Here is a 19,978-nt window from a genome sequence, read left to right as displayed (position 1 = left end):
GTGGTTCGCAAATCATTTATCTTTACTCTGTAAATAATATCTCAACCTCCAGATCTTTTTAGTAGTAGATCAACAAGAAACTCTATTGAAATACCTTGCTGATGGAATTCTATTTTTAAACTATAAATCCATTATTCTTGAATTTTAGTTTTTAGTGTGTGAACTTCAAAGGCAAATTAATTGAAAACATTTTATACCAAGACATTTTAGGCTTATTACTTACTCTAATGCCTTTTGGGTCACTTTCTTATAACCTACATCAATTTTAAAAATCACAATTTCATTCCTTAGGCTTACGATGGCATTTTAGAAATGTGCCTGTTTGTTAATATTGCTGTTTTTAAGTGTGAGAACTTGGCATATGTGTGTGTGAGTGTGTATGTGTGTGTGTATACACACACAGCTAATTCCCTTTGGCAGATGAAAGACCAGCAGGTACATAAGATGAGACTTCTGGCTGCTATACCTCAGAAGAGTTTGTTTAATATAGTGCCATGGAGCTACATAATCTTTTCCAATTTGTTATCCATTTTTCTTTGTTATCTGTCTTAGTGATGTCTCATCTCCCCAACTGACTGCTAGAGGCTAGCAATCTGTAACAAAACTCAGCCTCAATCTCAGAGAGAAAAGATTAATGACCCCAGCCATAATTATAAAGTCCCAGCCACAGACATTATAAGACCTTTCAAAATTTACTCAGGATGGAAGAAGCCATGGTAGCACTGTAGTGTAAGGATACTGGCCTCTTAGTAAAAGGAATGTTGAAGTATTTCACCTGGGAAAGCTGTCTTTTCAGTACTATTAGGAGCTGTGGGAAAGAAATGATTCCTTCCTTTATGGAACTTATAATAATTTTGTTCATTTCAGTTTCCCCCTGATATTACCCATTTATTATTAATTCATAGAGGAGACCAATCTATTCTGAGAACTGTCAAGTGGAAGTCAGATGATAACAGACAAAACAGACGCTGCTTATGGAGACCATGCCACAGATAATGGAAACATTATGATCATATTGAAATAGAACAAGTACACTGTTTTCCAGTAATGACTTCTCTGAATGGATAAGAATGCCAAATATGGAATAGTTTTGCTCTTCCTTTCTCACCTGCTCAAACTTTATATCTGCCAACCCCATCCATCAATGAATTAAACTAACTGTCCCACATACCTTTAGATGTGTGTGCACACACGTGCACACACACAGTCTTCCTAGAATATTACATTGCACACTTAGGAAACATAATAAATAATGGGCAGAGAAATATTTAACCAAAGAGCTGGATAGAGTAAGAAATATTTAAGGAAAACAGCTAAGTCAATGAGTGACATAGTAATGATGCAATGGGGGAGGAGAGAAGAGTGATAGTTTTGTGATGGGGAAGGCACATGTAATACAGTAAATGACCATATCATAAATTGGTTACATATACATCATATTTTGAATATTTTTTCTTCTCTAAACTCTGGGTTACAATTTTCTGTCAGAATTATAAGTGCCAGTTATAAAATTTGTCTGAATTCAGTAGACATTTATTTTTACTCTATTTAGTGGTAAAACTTAAATGGGCATGCTGTGTATAAAATGGGCTGACATACACTAAAAAGTGACAAGTCTCTGGTTCAACTTAAAAAGCACTTTCTGTTTTCATCTATATATAAAATAGAACAGATCATAGTACTTGTAAAGTTGTTTCACAAATAAAATGAGATACTATGTGTAAGGCGCTTGGTCTTCTAATTAGAATGGAAAAGTCCTCAATACATGACAGATAATGTGGTGAGTTTGATGATGTTGATGATGATGTCTGGATTGGATTATGCAGCAGGTTGTAAACCTCCATGTATACGATAACCATTAAAAACAGACTCAGGTAAGTTAACTGACTTGCCTGAGAAATAACCCAGCCAAGGGCAGAGTAAGAATTGAAATTCATATCTGCCTCCTGCTAGATAGACTAAGTTTGTGTGAATATCTGTTGATATTCACATGGCGTATTGGTCCCAGAACACAAAGGCCGGATTTATAGACATCCTATTAAATTTCATATTCTTACTATTGGTTCATCATTTCATCTAGCAAGTATTTTTCAATAGGAATGATCACCCTGTTTACAAGCAACCGCTACTACTTCAGATTTGTGTCATTTGCAGATATGGCAATTGTATTTCAATTATTTAACTCAGTGATAAAAGGTCAAATATGATGGATAGGCACAGAGACCTTTGGCACACTGTAAGGACCAGCACATCCATCTAGACCAGCCAGAGCATCAATCCTTTTATCTACTGTTCTCATATATGTGCCAGTCATCTACAAATCTATACAACCCTTCCAGAGTTTGTCATTGCTTTCCAGAAAGATATAAATAAAGGCATGGTCAACTTCTTTCTGATATCCAAATCCTCTTACTATTGTTACAGAGTGACCCCAATATGAAACAGGTTGCGTTACTGTGGATCCTCAACCATGTGCTTAAAAGGGACTTATTAATGCTAAACTGCAGGCACAAACAAAAGGTTAATAATAGGTTTATTTACCAGAGAAGGGGAAATAAATGAATAAATCCGAGAGAAGAAGAGGGAGAATAATTCGTGAATGTATCCTGGAATCCCAACAACCCCCTCAGGGCTGGCAAAAAGCCAAGCACCATGAGGCCAAGAGAGCAACCCCTAGCCACATGGCTGACTATATATCCAAGCAAAAACCATGGCTGCTTAACTCCACCCTCAGGTCCTTGCAACCCTCCCTATGGTGATCATGGGATTTGTAGTTTCCATTGTCTTAATGGCTCTGATCTGGAGTGGGGGTGGAGTCCACAAAACCTGTGTGGAGTTTGCTCAGGACATCCTTTCACCCTAACACTATCAGCTACAAACCTTAAAAACATGACATGAAATCAGTGATATTTTTAATGTGTGTTTTCATTTAAAAACATGGTTTGATCTACATATACAAAAAAAATGCTTAATTGAATACAATATGTCCGAATGGCGGGAGCCAAGTCCTCCAAAAAAATCTCATTTATTGTCACCTGTAAATGTTTAAGATAAAATATAAAGTGAAAAATAGCCAGTCAAAAAATTGTGTACAATAGTCTGTTATTTTAAACTTGATATTTTATATATTTAATATTAATATATTTTAAAATGAACAATTCCAAAATGCAAAGGTGATGAACCATATTTATTTTCTTCTCTATTTCACATTTCTGATTTGAACATGCAATAGAAATAGAATCTCGCAAACACATCCAGTATATTTAGTACCTGGTAGTGTGGGTCAGAGAAGGCCTTACTGAAAGGTGGTGTAGAAGAATAGCCTGTAAGCATGTGAACCATGTGACTGTGGACTATCAGAGACAAGGAGGTCCAGGGGAAGAAAACAGAAGAGCCCCAAGTGGAGGGTTCACCATGCATATTCTGAGCCAGGAGGAAAATACTTCTAATGTTATGGAGACAAGGAGACAGGGTCGTATAATATAGGACCTTGAAGTACACTGAAAAGTGTCACTTTTTCTTTGAGAGAGATGGGAAATTAATGAAATTTGACCTGGTCTGACTAAGGAGATAACTCCAGCTAATAAATTGAGAAGATGTTATAAAGGGGCCAGGGTGGAAACTAGAACTCCAGTAAAAAGGTTATTGTATTTATCCAAGCAAGAGATGATAGGGAGTTTTACCACAGTGGTGGTGGGAAATGATGGATACTAGACACATTTTTAAGTTAAATCAACTGGATATGCCTTTGAATTTTTCTGAGCTGTGAAAGAAAAAGACAAGCTAAGAATGTCTCCAACTTTTTTCATATGAATGTCTGGAAGGAATGAGCTGCCATTGACTAGCATGAGGCAGACTTTACAGTGTTAATTTTTTTGATGGAGTGAGATGACTTGGTATTAATTGTTGGCATATAAATATTAAAGTGCCTAGAAATATAGGTAGAATTTTTTTTAAAGATTTATTTATTATTTATACAAGCACTGGGTACAGTCAGAAGCATGGGAGTGTGAGAGAATTCACCAGAGCCAGAGCAGGGAACAGAACAGACAGACCGATGAAATACACTGCTGAGGGGAGCAGTAGGCATGGCAGGAGAGGTCTGCGTGCCATGTGGGACCCTCGCCGGTGCTGGGGATCGAACTGGCGCTGCAGAGGCTGTGGCAGCTTCGCAGCCCAGCTCTCAACCGCTGCGCCACCAGGGGAGGCCCATAGGTAGAATTTTTTTGTAGTTGAAAATATGTCTGTACTTTACATCATCTGAGCTAGAGATGTAAATTTTAGAGGATGTCAGCCTACTAGAGTTATTTGAGGATTAACTGAATATATTTAAATGCTTAGACATTCCTGGAAAGGGCTATATACCACATCAGCTAAACAGGTTGTGTGCTACAGAATTCAAAGGAGGTATCATCTAGACAGACTACACTGAAGGGACGACCCTAGGTCCTCATGATGACTCTGGCTCATTCATCCTAAGTATTTACAAAGGTTTCTATCTCTATTTCCATTGTTTATTACAATGGCAGATGTATGTTAGCATTTTATTTAAATCTGATGGTAAAGATTTTAAGTTTGTTCCGACTTCTTATTCTAAGTTCAGAAATGCATTTGAGATTAATTGGAACAAATTTTACCCCACTGTATTGGAATTCCTGTATTCTACTTTGTGCAACAATCATAACAATGATAATTAATGCATTGTAATCTCTTGATTTGCAAGAAATGTTTGACAGTATCAAATACAAAAGTATCTAGTTTTTTGAAAAAATTAATTCTTATAATTTGAGTCCTTTTGTGTTTATTGATAGCATGATTTTTTTAAAGATTTATTTATGCATACAAGAGCTGGGGTACAGGCCAGATGTGCGGGAGGGTGAGAGGATTCACCAAAGACAGAATGGGGAACAGAACAGGCAGACTGACTGAAATACACTGCTGAGGGGAGCAGTGGGTGAGACAGGAGAGGTCTGCTTCGCCATGTGGTTTCTCCCTGGCCGACCGGGGATCAAATTTGTGCTGCAGAAGCTGCAGATTGCTTCATAGTGTGGTGCTTAACACCTTGCGCCACCAGGGAGGCCGATACTATGAATTTTCAGAAAGCCTACTGTCCCTTTACTTGTATCCTCGTTGAAGTTCTTTTCTGCAGATTGTGATCCTCTAAAGGTTTTTGAAGGTGTGCTAGAAGAACAATAATATAATCAATAGCATTGTATCACATCGTTCATCCAATGAGAAATGTAATATTTTTTGTCTGGTAATGTGTATTTCATTTGGCATAATAGGTATTAGATGTTTTCCCACCCCACCCTGTCAGGCCTTCTCTTTGAATGTGGGATTTTTGTGCTACCTTTTTTTCCTCCTTACTGTTTTGTGTTTCTAGGAAGCCTGGGTAAAATAGAAGTTTACTAAGTAAACTCAGTGCTTTCAAACATTTGCACAGTTTGTGTACCAGATTAACCCCTCAGGCCATTAACTCTCTATCCCAAATCCTTTGTGAGGTAGTGGAGGAGATAGTGTGCTCTGACCATCATAGATTTATAGTAGGGGGGTGAGATACTGGGAAAAGGGTGGGCAAAAGTGTTTCAGACTAAATGTGAAATCATTCACACTTCTGTTCAAATTTAATCTTGGTCACAATATTTCAGATATCTGAACTATAGAAATTTGACCTTTTTTTGTAGAAAAGCAAGTTTAACTAGGCTGACATTACCTATTTTTTCCCAATCTATGATTATTTGAAACATTTTAAGCTGCTCCCGATTTAAATTTTTGCTAGATGAAAAATTCCACCTGTATATTTTTTTTAACTTTGTCTTTCTAACTAGTGAGAATAACTGCCCATCTATTTTCTGAAAAGCAAAATGTACCAAATTAAAGTTTCCATTCAATAATTAACTTTCAATTCATAGACAAGATAGGAAGATTGAATTGAGTCTGGAAGAGAACTGTAAAGTCAATTTACATAACAAAAATGTGGGAATGAATAAACACATAACAATGAGAATTGTCAGACAAGAACAAGGGGAGTATTAACATCTGATAAAAAAGCAATTCCACATTACAATAATATCATTAAAACCTACAAATATATCATTTGTTTGAATCATATTGTGACTTAGGAATACATTTTTTTAACATTATATATTTTTTAGGCCTGCTGGGAAAAATGCTATTTGATGGAAGTGTGTTCACAAATCAGAGTACACAGTAGAATATGAGGCCTGTGAGTGACTACTAGCTGTTTACACTGTTTAATTCTGAAAATTTTGTTACCAGGTACCTGATCAGAATTAGCATTATCTCAAAATATGGTCATAGTGTTAACAGAGTCTAGAATTATAAACCAAACCATTGTGGTTCATATATATTACACTCTGTCCTCTTGAAACTAACATGGGGTTGATTTTTTTGAAATACAGATTCTTACACCTCACCCCAGCCTATAAAATCAGCATTTGGCACAAACCACACAAGTGTCAACACTAACTTTTAGGAATCATAACCTGAAACATTCTACCCTGCAGGTCAAACTACAACATTTCAGTGTTCAAAAGTCTCAACCAATTCCATAATACCTGTACAGAGCCCATTCCAAGCTATTCAGAAGACCTTCAGGACATTTGGTAGCTCATCATTCAGCTGCTATTCCTTACTCAGACTGCTCAAAGCATTGCCCAATGTGAAATTGTTTGGCCTGACTCTGGGTACTCATCCTGGTGCTTAGAAGGGATTTTTAATGAGACTCAACTGCAGGCATACACAAAAAGGTTAAATAAGGAGCTTATTTATACAAAGGGGGAATGAACAAAGGAATAACTCAGGGTGAAAGAGAGAGAGATAAATTGGTGAATGCACCCTACCAGTTCAGCTGAGCTAGGGCCCCAATAGCTTGCTAAAAGCCAGTGAAAAACCAAGGACCCCAAAAGCACATATGTCTGGTTATATACTAAACCTGGCTGCTTAACTCCACCCTCAGTTCCCAGCAACCCTCCCTTTGTTGGTGATGACGTGGGATTTTTAATCCTTGGTATCTTGCATCTTTGGTCTAGGTTGGGGGTGGGTCCATAAAACCTATTTGTGGAGCTTGTTCAAGATTTCTTTCCCCCCAACAAAGGAACCCTAAACTTCTCATTGCGGTCTCATAGTGGTGCTCCTCCATGCCTATGTGTCGCTGCTTAGGTTAAATTCAGCCAGAATTCTCTCTCCTTCCCCTTCTCTATTGGTCATCTAAATAGTCAAACCCAGTTGAAATACCAACCCCTCTGCAGTCTTGCAAATCCTTCCTGTTCACTTTATTCATACCTGTTATTTTAACAAATATTATGGTTGTAGTAATTACTTATCCGCCCACCCCTGCCTATTTCTGGTCCTTGAAAGCTCCTTTAGGGCAGGGCATTGACTAATTTGTCTTTTTGATCCCTGGCAAAGAAAAGGGACTGGTTTAGTATGCTTTCAATATATATTTTACTTCCCTTTTTTGAATTATATGGTCATGAAAAAGATATTATTCTCTCACATCTTTCCCCAGTAAAAATAGTTTTAAGAGGTCAAGACTGCCAGTTTTTAAAAGGACTGAAAGAAGAATCTAGGGATATAACTGAATTGCCTTTAAGCTAGAGGCAGTTTGAGGATATAATCTTTTATGGTTGCCACTGACTTCATATTTTGTAACTCTTCAACTGTCCTGGCATATTTCTTGCAGAAAGCAGTATAGAGGTACATATTAAATCCTCTTTTTGCAGTCAGACATTCACACAAACAAGCAAAACTTCTAGCATGGATTTGTAACTCTTAAAAATATCAAAGTAGCTCAGGGACTTTAGTTCCTAAAAAAGAATCCAAAAGCTACATTTTTAGTTATGTCTTCTGGAGAAGCATAAAAGAGAAACTTAGTCATATTTGCTAACTTCTACAATGAATCATATATTATAAAAGCTGCAGTGATTACCTGTGAATTAAAACACTGCTGATAGTCAACAAGCATGACATGTATTTAAAGATTCAAATGGTTGTGAAAGTAAAAGAAATATTTGTTTAAAATGTTGTTCTATTTTAAATTTCACCTCTTTTATTCAGTCAGAGTGACAGGAGGTGGAAATTATTTAAACAACTATATTATCCCTAAGCTGAATGGGAAATGTCAGATTTTTCATTTTAAAGTAAAAATGTGGCATATTTCTCATGTAGTGTTAAGTATTGTGACAATGGAATACAATCATGTAGCTGACTGTGATGTAAAAATAGGGAGATTTGGACAACACTGGCAAAACTCAGTGTCCCAAAACATTTCCCCATTCACATATCCTAGTATCTGACTAATTCCTATCTTTGCTGTCCTCAGTAAAATACGTATTACTGGAGAAGTAGTTTATACAATTGAGGCACACCTGAAATATTAGTGATAAATACAGTTTCTTTCCCTCATGAAACCAAGCCTCCTGAGGTACCTGGAATAGAGGATTGAGGTAAGCTCTGTAAGATACTCGGTTACGGTTAAAAAGTTTAAATTTCTATTAGGAGACAGACAAGGGACTCTTCAGAGGCCATATTTATCCTATCCATATTTGCCTCTTTGCAGATATCACAGATGTATCAATAAATCATTGTATAAATAATAGTGCTGTCTTTCAAGTCACCAGATATTACACTATTTCAAGTCTCCATTCCTGGGCTCAGGGACTGTTAAAAATACTTATTTATTGGTTTATTTCCTTAAATCTATAGAGGGTAGACATTAGATACTGTGTAGTAAGAACCTTTTACCTTCAAAATAATGCTGAATTAATTCTAAACTGTGAATGTACCAACCATATTTTTTCCAGCTTATTTAACTCCAATACTTATTAGTTTCTAATAACCATATGCAGAAGGTGATGAAGAAGCAATTCTGGATGGAAGTAAGGTAGTAAAGAAAGTTTTTAGGAAGTTTTTATTCTTAGTTCAGATACATAATAACTAAGGAAACCCTTTATCAATCCTTTCATCTTTAGACACTTTAGTGCAGCAGAAATGTAGAGGGAAAAATCTCAAAGCGGATTTTAAAGCATTAAATGACTAGTTCATGAGACTACACTACCCATTTGTCTACAAGAATCAAACTAAAACTGTAGGCACAAAAGTGTGTTAAATGCATTAATTCAGAAATACCTTAAAAATTTTTGGCCAGATATTTTGACATTTACTTAATTGCAACAAGGCATTGAAAATAATATTTATACAAGTGTATATTTCACAGTTTTGAAGACTTAAGTTGAGCTAAATGACTTGCAGATTCAAAAGGGCCATAGCTTTAAAAGCAAAGAATGCATGGCAAAGACTGAGCAACGTTTTATGGACGTACACTTAACTCAGGTATCTTCAGTATATTTGGGGTAAAATAATTCTGAAATGTGTGGAACAAACACATTTTGAAAACTCTTGGTTTGCAAAAGGGGTGAAGTAAACTAAGGACTGAACAAAACCCCAACAGAAGTTGCTGGTGGTTTCATCTTAGAGGAACAATAGCTTTTTCTGCTTAAGTATGAATTAAAAAATGGGCACAGACAAACAAAATCTTGTGACAGCATGTAGACAATGAAGGTTAAATTATTTAATCTGTAACTGTGTGTGTGTTTGTGTATGTGTGCTTGCACATTTTATCACTTGTCCCCAACTAGGTAGACCGTGCCATGATACTGTATCAAGAAACATAACAAAATTTCTGGTAATATTCCTAGTGGTTCTGGGAATAGGTTTTGGGGTGGAAAATCAAAATGGAGGAAATAAGGTAAAAAATATATTATCAAATAAAAAGTGAGCATTTAGATTATTAAAATGTCTAATGTTATTTAGCTTTTTAAAAAACTACAGACAGTACTATGGTAACAATGAATACATAGATTAAATGGTACATTGTTTTCTGTTTCAATATCTTCAGTTAACATAACACTCAATGGTATGGTTGCTTCCAAGAATTTAAACACATCTAAAACAACACATTCAGACCTCCCTGGTGGCACAGCGGGTTGAGCACAGTGCTGTGAAGCTGTCTGCAGCCTCAGCAGTGTAGGTTCATTTCCTGGCCGGCCAGGGAGATACCCACATGGCACAGCAGACCTCTCCTGTCTCTCCTGCTGCTCCCCTCAGCAGTGTCTTTGGCCTGTCTGCCTGCTCTGCTCTCTGGTCTGTCTCTGGTGAATTCTCCCACCCTCCTATGCCTCTGACCTGTACCCCAATTCTTGTATAAATAAATAAATCTTAAAAAAAATAGCTCAGGAAGAAAAAAATAGATTAAAAAAATAAAACAACACATTCACATTAGCTACTTTCTAATAAAAAGTTTGTACTCCGAAAGTTATCCCTCTTGCCATTTTGTCTCACAGTCCTTTCTAATTTCCGCTGGTATAAATCAATTTAGATTTATTAGCTTTGTACAAAAGAACTCCAGTAGGTTTTTAATAATAATTATCATTATCACTGATTAAAGTTATATTGTTCAGGCCAGATGGAGTACTTTTCCTGTCAGCTAGAATGAGTTTGCATTATGTACTTATAATGTGTTTGGATCTAAATAAACAGATGGCAGAGTGACAGGATATTATACGCTGGTGATGTCAGCAGCAGTGCTTTACAAACAGAAGTGCCTTAAATAAACTCGGTTGTGGCTAGGATCCTGATATTTTTAAGAAGGTGACCGGAACAAAGCCTGTTATATTAACTTGGAAATATACTGCTCACTTACAGAACCATGAAGATGGTCTGAAGTGCAGGCTGAGAAAGTGTTTTTGCTGTTTCTGTCCCTTAACAGTGAAAAAATGTAATCTAATAGATCACTCAGGCAAAGGAGAGAGAGAGAGAGAAAGAGAGAGAGAGAGAGAGAGAGAGAGAGAGAGAGAGAGAGAGAGAAAGGATCCTAACATGTAAGAACTTCCAAGCTGAAGAGGTAAAAGCTATGCAAACTTTTTTTTAACGATTTATTTATGCATACAAGAGCTAGGGTTCAGGCCGAGGTGTGGGGTGAGAGGATTCACCAGAGAGAGAGTGGGGACCAGAACAGGCAGATTGACCGAACTAGACTGCTGAGGGGAGCAGCGGGCAAGTCAGGAGAGGTCTGCTGTGCCATGTGAGTAGCTCCCTGGCCAGGGATCAAACTCATGCTGCAGAGGCTGTGGACAGCTTCATAGTTTGCACCTTAACCCCTTGCACCACCAGGGAGGCCCCTATGCAAACTCTGAAGGAAAGACGGAAACACTCAGTATAACTCTATTCCATACTTTTATGTTAACTGTGTTAACATAAACATTTTAAATAAGCATATACCCAAATAATATCAGAAAGTTAAGAAAAGGATTAATAAGTGTGTTATAGAAAAGTTTCACTCTTTAATAGGTTTTCATGTCTATACTTCATTCTAAATATAAACCTTTCCCTACTTGAACGCCCAGAAAAATTTCGAGTAAACCTGTGAAATTCAGAAACAAACTTCAGAGAATCTCATGCATGATTTCTTCCAGCTTATATTGTTTGTTGAAAGATTATGGAACTTTTTCTGTGGGACAACTATTTTGTCACTAGGCCATAGTTAAGTATGGGAGATCATCTGTGGCACTATTGAAAATAAAGGCAGATATCTGACAGTGAAGTTAGTGTCAAGAAAAAACTTGAGAGGAGGGTATGAAATAATTAAAATGAAACAAAAACTTATTATTTGTTTTAAATGCTTGCATTTTTTTAATACAGATCATTTAAAATATATAGTGAGCAGATTTTGAATACCAGGATACTGTATTTCAACTTCATATGTATTTGACATTCAGATTTGGCTACTTATGTGGACACTTTATGAGTTATGTTTAAACCCTGGTATGACATAAAATCCTCATAAAAGAGCAAGAATATTTTCTTTGAGGAGTTACTCCCGTTCAAGGTATGACAGGTTATAATGTGCATGTGCTTTCTTTGCTCTGCAGGTGGTCGTTGCCATAAATCCTGTACTGGCCGGTGCTGGGGACCTACAGAAAATCATTGCCAGACTTGTAAGTGTTCAAGAGTAAGAAAGCATAGGCTTGAAATGGTCAAAAATTTTAATAATTGAGGCTTTTCACACTTCTGATCATAAGAATATGAAAATGAGCTTTTGCTTCCTTGTGGTAGATTTGCTTCGTCCAAGTAAACTGTTTAATTTTATTGCTTCCAAATGAAATATAATATGATTGCTTCTTATATTTCTTTGTGGTTTCTAGGTTAATGATCTCAACAGCATGGCTGTGGTGCTATTAACTATGATTTCAGAGTCTATACATCAGAAGAAAAATGAAATCCAAATGTGTGCAAAATAATAACCAATTTCAGGTTAACTGAATATCTCAGTACTTTTCTCAGTTAGTTGCATCACCATTCATTATTAAGAAAAATAAAAGAGAAAGGAAAAAAGAAAACTGTGGTGTATCCACCTTTTTCTAGACACAGATAAATGCTATGTGAGTTATGGATATAGAATAACTTATATAATAATGTATCCCTTACAGCACATTGTTTCTTACATTAGTGGTCATTAGTTAAAATAAGTATGAAGCTATCATCATTGCTAAGACAGTTAAAACAAAGTATGCTCAACATAAAGAAAAATAGTTATTGTCTTTCAGTATCTTAAAACCATATGATACTTAAACCAGCACTGAGTTTTCACCAATTTAAATGATAAATGGTTTCTTTAAAAAGAAAAACAAAATGCTCTATATAAATGGTAAAGACTTTTCTTCCTGCTGCAATAATAACAGCTGAAATAATATGGAAAACAGTGCGACAGCAATTTGAAATGTATTCCTTTATTAGCATAAAAGACACATAAAAACTATTACAGAAAATTTGAACATACAAATATTAGATATTGTAGAATTTTTTTATGCTATTGGATGAAAGTTTAGATATTTTTGATTTGCTTCAGTTCATAATGTTTGCTAGATTCTGTTTTAATAAAAATAATTACTGTGAGCCACCAAAGAAAAAAATGTCTATCAAGACATATTCTCATAGGAAATGACTTCTTAAATTTATTTTTGAAATTCATGAAATTCTCACATTCGGCATTCATAAAATATAAAAGTGGATAATGTAGAAGTTTCTTCCCCCTTGTGTCCCACCTTTTTCCTTCATCTACCCATAGGCAACAGATATTATTGGCTTCTTGTGAATATTCTTTCAGAGGCAATTTATGCACACACTAGGAAATATGTATATGTCCCTGTCCATTTTTCAGTAAAAGGTTAGTGGGCTTTGCATGCTATAATGTGCCTTGATTTTTTCATTCTTGCATGTGTATAAATTTGTTGCATTAATTCTAGAAGTATTTGCTGGGTCAAAGACACATGTCTGTGAAATTTGATAGAAATCACCAACATCTTGTTCTCTATAAAGGCTGTAACAATTTCTATGGCCAGGAGCAATGCACCTGTTTCGGTATTCCCTGGACAAATCAGAGTATTATCAAACTTTCGGTTCTTTGTCAAAGGTTAGATGAAACATGTTATCTCAGTTTAGTCTTAAATTAACTTACTTAATAGAAACAATGCTTTATGGCAACAACATTTTGACAAGAATTTTAAGCAGGATCCTAAAGTAAGATTAGATTACTATGAAATGCATTCACTATAATATTGTAGAGACTGTTTCTATAGCAAAGAAATCAAAACCCAGTTGTGCAGAATGCTGAGATGACATTGATGTGGCCTTTATACAAAGTCAAAATCCCTAAAATGTAAAGAAATGGTTGTAATAGTTTGTGATGAAATTGTTAGTATTCAGATGTCCACTGGTTCTCTTACTGTGAAAAATTTCTGAGTTGTTAAACTTAAAAAATTTACTCACTACTTTCTTATTTTATAAAGGGTCAAAGGGACTTTCAGGTCAGGCTGCTCATTTTGTCTGGGCCCCACTCTCGGGTCCAGCACAACCCCTGATCTCTTGGCAGAGAAGGAACTGAGGCTGGCCAGGCTTGCCTGGTAGTTACTAAAACACACTTTGGATTTGGGGGATGAATAACCTTTCTGGGCTGTTTTCTGTTGCTAGCTTACATTTAGTTAGCTACATTTTCATTGTTTGGTGCAGGATCAGAGCTGAATGTAGAATCAGCTTGCCTTTCTGTTACTACTTTTGCGTTATTGCCTTTTGCTTTATTTTCAGGATTCATAAATTCTCTTAGCAGGAATGCACAGAGGGTAGCAGGTCTATGTCATCTTTTCTGGATCATAAGTCCCATATAGTACTTTTAATATTACTACTAATAGTAAGATGAAATAAAATTTTTATAATTAATTACATTATCTCATTTTATGTGATTTTGTGGAATTAAAATGTAACAGTATAAATAATTATATACAAGTACACACATTTATTTATATTCAATGGTAGTAATCATTCTCTAGCATAAGTATGTATGATCAAAAACCATGAAAACCATAGTATTAAGGTAGAATGGGAAAACCACATATATGTGTTTTCTTCAACTTTGAAAATTACATTTTCCTTTAATTCATAGGGTACTCAAAATTCTGAATGCTCTCATTTATTTTAGTAGAATTAGTTATGTTAGTAAAATGTTTTAAAATTCATGACTCCCACCAACATTTCTTATTCTTATAGAAGACAACTTTGGGGATAATTACCAGGTATATACCTGTCTTTCTCTGAGAACTGCCTGCTTCTAGATGGGTGGGTCTGCAGCTTTATTTTTTTATTTTTTTAAATATATTTTTAAAAAAGATTTATTTATCTATCTATTTATTTATTTATACAAGCACTGGGTACAGTCAGAAGCGTGGGAAGGTGAGAGAACTCACGAAAGTCAGAGCAGGGAGCAGAGCAGGCAGAAGGAGCGAAGCACACTGCTGAGGGGAGCAGCGGGCAGCAGGAGAGGTCTGCGCACCATGCGGGACCCTTCTCCGGTGGCCGGGGAGCAGCTGGGGATCGAACCAGTGCTGCAGAGGCCACGTGCAGCTTTATTTGTTCTTTGTTTGGTTCTATCTGGGATCACAGAGCACAGAGCAGTGATCCTCAAGTAGGGGTGAATTTGCCTCCAGGGGAAATTTTATAATGTCCAAATATTTTTGGTGGTCTCCGGACTGGGAAGTGGGGAAGCATCTACTGGCATCAACTTTATAAAGGTCAGGAATGCTCATCCCACCACCACCTAACCAAAGAATATTTAATTGTACTAAAGATTGAGAAATCCTATAATAGTGAAGAAATTAAGTTTACTATAATAACCTGAAATTAGCTTAATTGTTATTACTATGCCTACTCCACATAGTCTATCAAATTTGAATTCAACAAATGTGTATATGTGTCTGATATCTGCAAGTCCAAATATTGGAATAACATTCATTTTCATGGATATTTGTAGCTTATAAAATATTTCCATTTAAACTTTGTTTTCACAGATTTTCTGAGTTAAAAAAAAAGACAATGATTATTTATCTCATTTTACACATTAGAAATGTAAGCTGAGGAAATGATTAAGGGAGTTGTGAAATTTATACAACTCATACTTGGATTTCAACCTAAGTGTTCTAAATCTAAAGTTTCCACCATACCATATTACATAGCACAGTTCAGTGGTGAGGATAGTGGGTTTGAAATCAGTTAGATGATACAAATTGCATGTGTTTCCAAGTTATATCATGGGAAAGTGACTTAATCTTTCTAATACATCTCAGTTACCATGTCTATAAAATGGAAATTATTACTTCAGAGGATTGCTTTTGTGGAATCAAATTTAATATAGTAATGTAGTTTAAATGCTTAAATATGTTGGGGCCTAAAATATAACTAACATTTTAATAAACTAATAGAAATGCTGTTATAAAATATAAGCCATCTTAAATCTGAACGAATGCATGCAGAAATGAAACTCCTGTAGGCCAGTTCAACTTTCTGACATGACTTACTGGGGGATTAAAAGAAAAAATCCTAAGAGTGAAATGGTAGCTACATGCCCTTGACTTCACTCTTTTTCGCTTCTCTCTTCTTGTTAGGGCTACTTGAAAGGTAAATTACTTATCCATATTTAAAGAGCCCAACAACCTGAGGCAAAGTATATTTTGAAACCACTTAAAGAATTACTTTATTGTAAGAACTGAAGTTTAGAATTCTCGTTATACTTTTTAAGAATTAGACACCATGAGAGATTCCATGTAGATATTAGGCCTCCAGAAATTCAATAGAAATACAATGTACATCATCAATTTTTTTTTAGTCCAAAAAATTTCCAGGCTTCCTTTATATTTCTAAAAGCCTTTCTGTCAGTTAAAATATATTACTTACCTTGAGAACTACTTGAGATGCACTTATCTGTGAACCCTGATTGAACTTTTGAAAAAACAGAGAGCAGGGACTGTACAAGTTTTTGGAGATATTCTGCTTTTGTTTATTAGTCACACAAAAGTACATTTCAGGGTCTGTGAGATACAGTCTTATATTGATAACAAGTGATTGCTTTTCCGGGGACTGAAATAAATCCACTCCAGTGAGGGCTTCTTTGTAGGTATGCAACTTCATGATTTTCCAAACAATTCCTCATTTTTTTTAAAAAGATTTATTTATTTATGCATGCAAGAGCTGGGGTACAGGCCAAAGATGCAGAGGGTGAGAGGATTCACCAGAGGCAGAGCAGGGGACAGAACAGGAAGACTGGCTGAAATACACTGCTGAGGGAAGAGCTGGCGAGGCAGGAGAGGTCTGCTGTGCCATGTGGGTTGCTCCCACATGGCTGGGAATTGAACTCATGCTGCAGAGGCTTTGGATTTCTTCATAGTGCAGTGCTTAACCCCTTGTGCCACCAGAGAGGCCCCAATTCCTCACTTTTCATCGATAATTATTTTTTGTGTCTTTCCATACATCATGCAAAGAAGACCAAAATGTTGAAAAACCTTTCTTTGGTTTTTCACAAAAAAAGCAGTTTCCTCTGCTGAAGAAACTGAAGTTAAGAACACCTTTCATTCAGCACACCAGATCTGCACAAAGCACCTTATCACAGGCTTTATTCTCTGTCACTAAATGGTGAGAAGTCACTAGAAAAATAACCAAGTAGGCCTTTGGAGAATGAACCCTTGATAGTGAAGATTTGTTAGGGTGAAATGAAGCAAAGAGTGCAGATCAGAGTGGAAACATCTTTGAAAAGAGATAAGGGAAAACAAAAATGCCGACTACCTTGGTGTTTTAAACAGAAGATATGAGGAAGAGTTTTGTTTTTTTATTTTTAATAGATTCAGTGAATGGAAGGAGAGTATGAATAAATTGACAGCTTTCTAGTACAGTAGTTCATTGTGCATACCCACAGAAATAATTGTAAAATTTGGTAAACTTTTAATAAATTTAGTAATACTTTGCAACTTTTTTGTGTACAGGATCAGTTGCCACAGTGACCTTGGATTGCATGTTAAATAATCTGTGTGTCTTTGTTCCTCTGTTGAAATTGTTATCATTCTGACTCTAAATTCCAGAACCAACAACTATTTAATCGTTTTTCTAAAACATAAAATATTTTTGAAACAAAATTCAAAGAAAAACCTTAGAAAACCTGAAGAACTTTATAAATATTAGAGTAAGTGAAGTGTGCTTACAGAATCTAGCCATTCTTACTATTTTACTCATGAGTCTGATTTCTAAACCAACATGAATTCATTTAAGCTGTTTCAAAAATGACTTAACACTTTGACGTTAGAGTTTTGTGACCCTATAAACCTAACAGGAATATTTCTCACATAGTTGTTAAAGGTCAAAATAGAACTTATGGTGGGACACTGAGAGCCGCATTACACGTGGAGTGGTGACTCAAACTTAAAAGTACTTTTAAGCTCAGTTAAATCATGGCCATGGCCACATTGCTCCACAGCACAGCTTAAGTAAATTGATTCAGTGGATTAATGTACTCATGTCAGGGGAGACAAACTTATCTGCTGTGTGAAGTCTGCAGCTTATGCAAGTATTATTTAGCAAGCTTACTGGTAAGAATGACAACTCTCTCTATTTGTAAGAACTGAGTCCTAAGATTGGCTCTGTACAGGTTTAGGTGTGAGAGTGACTAAGCTTTAAGAAATAAATAATAATGATTAAAGGAACAAAGTTATCTCAGTCCCTACAAGATAGATGAAGCACACTTATCTCATTTAAAAGAGATACTGCATGTCCTTTTTATCTTTAAGCACAGTATCACAGCTCTCTCCAGCCTCCTATTATCAGCCTGGGTGGTGGTTTCATTTTGCACATTCCTTTGTCCTCCTAGGCCTGGTGTCATCTCAGTCAGTCATGGCATTTTGAGAAAGGAAGGTGGGGGGGGGAACACTATGAAAATATTACTGTTTGATTCTCCCAACCTTTGCACACGTTTTGCATTAAAATAGTTAGAAGTGCCTTCAACTGTTGATTATATAATTACAAATTTCTAGACTGATTACCACTTAATAGACTCTTCAGTCTTTTAAGTTGCTTTAGAAGGGACATTTCTCGTCAGAAACTAATTGAAAAATACAAGTGCATTTGACAATAGGTTAAAAAAAAAGTGTTTCCTAAACCAAAATATCACACTAAAAAAATTAATGAGGAAATGCATGTTTCAGCTACTGGAGTGAGCAGATTTACTTCTGACCACTGAAATAGTCATTAAATTGATTAAAAGTAAGGCATTCTTTTAACTGAAGCAGATTCCACTTTTGGTGCCATTTGCCCCTTATCTCTACAGTATTTTTTTTTTTAAGATTTATTTTCATCTGTACAAGAACTGGGGTATAGGCCAGAGGGTGGGGAGGATGAGAGGATTCACCAGAGACAGAGCAGGGAGCAGAACAGGCAGATGGACCGAAAATACTGCAGCGGACGAGTCAGGAGAGGCCTGCTGTGCCATGTGGGAATCTCCCTGGCTGGCCAGGATCGAACCCGCACTGCAGAGGCTGCGGACAGCCTCACAGTGCTGTGCTCAACCCACTGGGCCACCAGGAAGGCCCTATTTCTACAATATTCTTACAAGCTAGATTATCTAACAATATTTTTTAAATTAAAAATAGAGTAGTAATTAAAATAATACAAGCATTGTATGTATTCTCTTGTAGATATTATGAATGAAAGATATTATATTGCAAAACAAAAATTTGTTCCAAATAATATTTTGTTATGGATTGTTTATATATAGACTTTATAAGGTATGTTAAGAAAGCTTAGATGGTATTAGCATTTTCCTCAGTAATTTATTATGCTTAAGCACAAAGAAAATTAATTTGAAAAGTTGTAATACCTTAAAAATTTCACTTTAATAATAGAAAAAAAGTTATAGCCTGGCCAATAGATTCTATTTTTTTCTAAAAACATTAGAAAATATATATATGTGTGTGTGTTTATATAGATATATATGCATGATATGTATAGAAATATGTATGTAATTATACATATATAGCCTTATATGTATATGTGTTTATATATATCAATATATTTTATTTGTTCTAACTAATATCTTGAATTTCTTTGAATTTAATATTAAAATCTAAAAAAAGTGTTGTTTTATTCCTTAATATTTCAGCAAGAAAATACAGTAGCATAAAACTAAATTGTACATTTTCCCCATGAAATCTCCAAAAAAAATCCTTTACATTGTAAAATGAAATGACAAATTATGTAAATAATTAATTATACTAACATACATGCATGCACCTATGGTTTGTCTGAATGTAATTGTATTTACAATCTTTGTGGAACAAATGTCGTTTAAAAAGAAGGTGCCCATGTGGTAAATATCCAATTAGAGCAGAGAAAAAGCAAGAGGAGCTAAGAGGGAAAAAAGTAGAGCTGAGCCAGCAGGCTTGATCAATCAGGGTAACAGCAAGCTTTTGTTAAAAGGCAACATCTTTAATTAAAACCCTTGTATTTTACTAATAACTCTGCATGTCCGTAAGCCTTCTTAATCGATTTCAATTATTTCCTGTTTTCTTTGGAGGGGGGGTTGTAATTG

The 19,978-nt window shown here is 35.6% G+C and overlaps 1 protein-coding gene across 3 annotated transcripts in view; it reads left to right on the top strand.

The window, feature by feature from the left end:
- Window positions 1–19,978, top strand: part of LOC119255187 (receptor tyrosine-protein kinase erbB-4) — a 964,561-nt gene that overhangs the window by 646,336 nt on the left and 298,247 nt on the right. For all 3 annotated transcript variants that reach the window (XM_054700043.1, XM_054700042.1, XM_054700041.1), the window contains exon 5: window positions 11,952–12,017. In XM_054700043.1, coding sequence (XP_054556018.1) covers window positions 11,952–12,017 — 66 coding nt within the window. The remainder of the gene's footprint in view (window positions 1–11,951; window positions 12,018–19,978) is intronic.

Source organism: Talpa occidentalis, unplaced genomic scaffold (assembly GCF_014898055.3).
Source record: "Talpa occidentalis isolate TD23 unplaced genomic scaffold, MPIMG_talOcc4v2.1 talOcc4.3, whole genome shotgun sequence".
In the NCBI taxonomy this organism is placed as follows: Eukaryota; Metazoa; Chordata; class Mammalia; order Eulipotyphla; family Talpidae; genus Talpa; species Talpa occidentalis.
The sequence above is the reverse complement of the archived record's forward strand: the minus strand, read 5'-3'. Positions and strand labels throughout refer to the sequence as shown.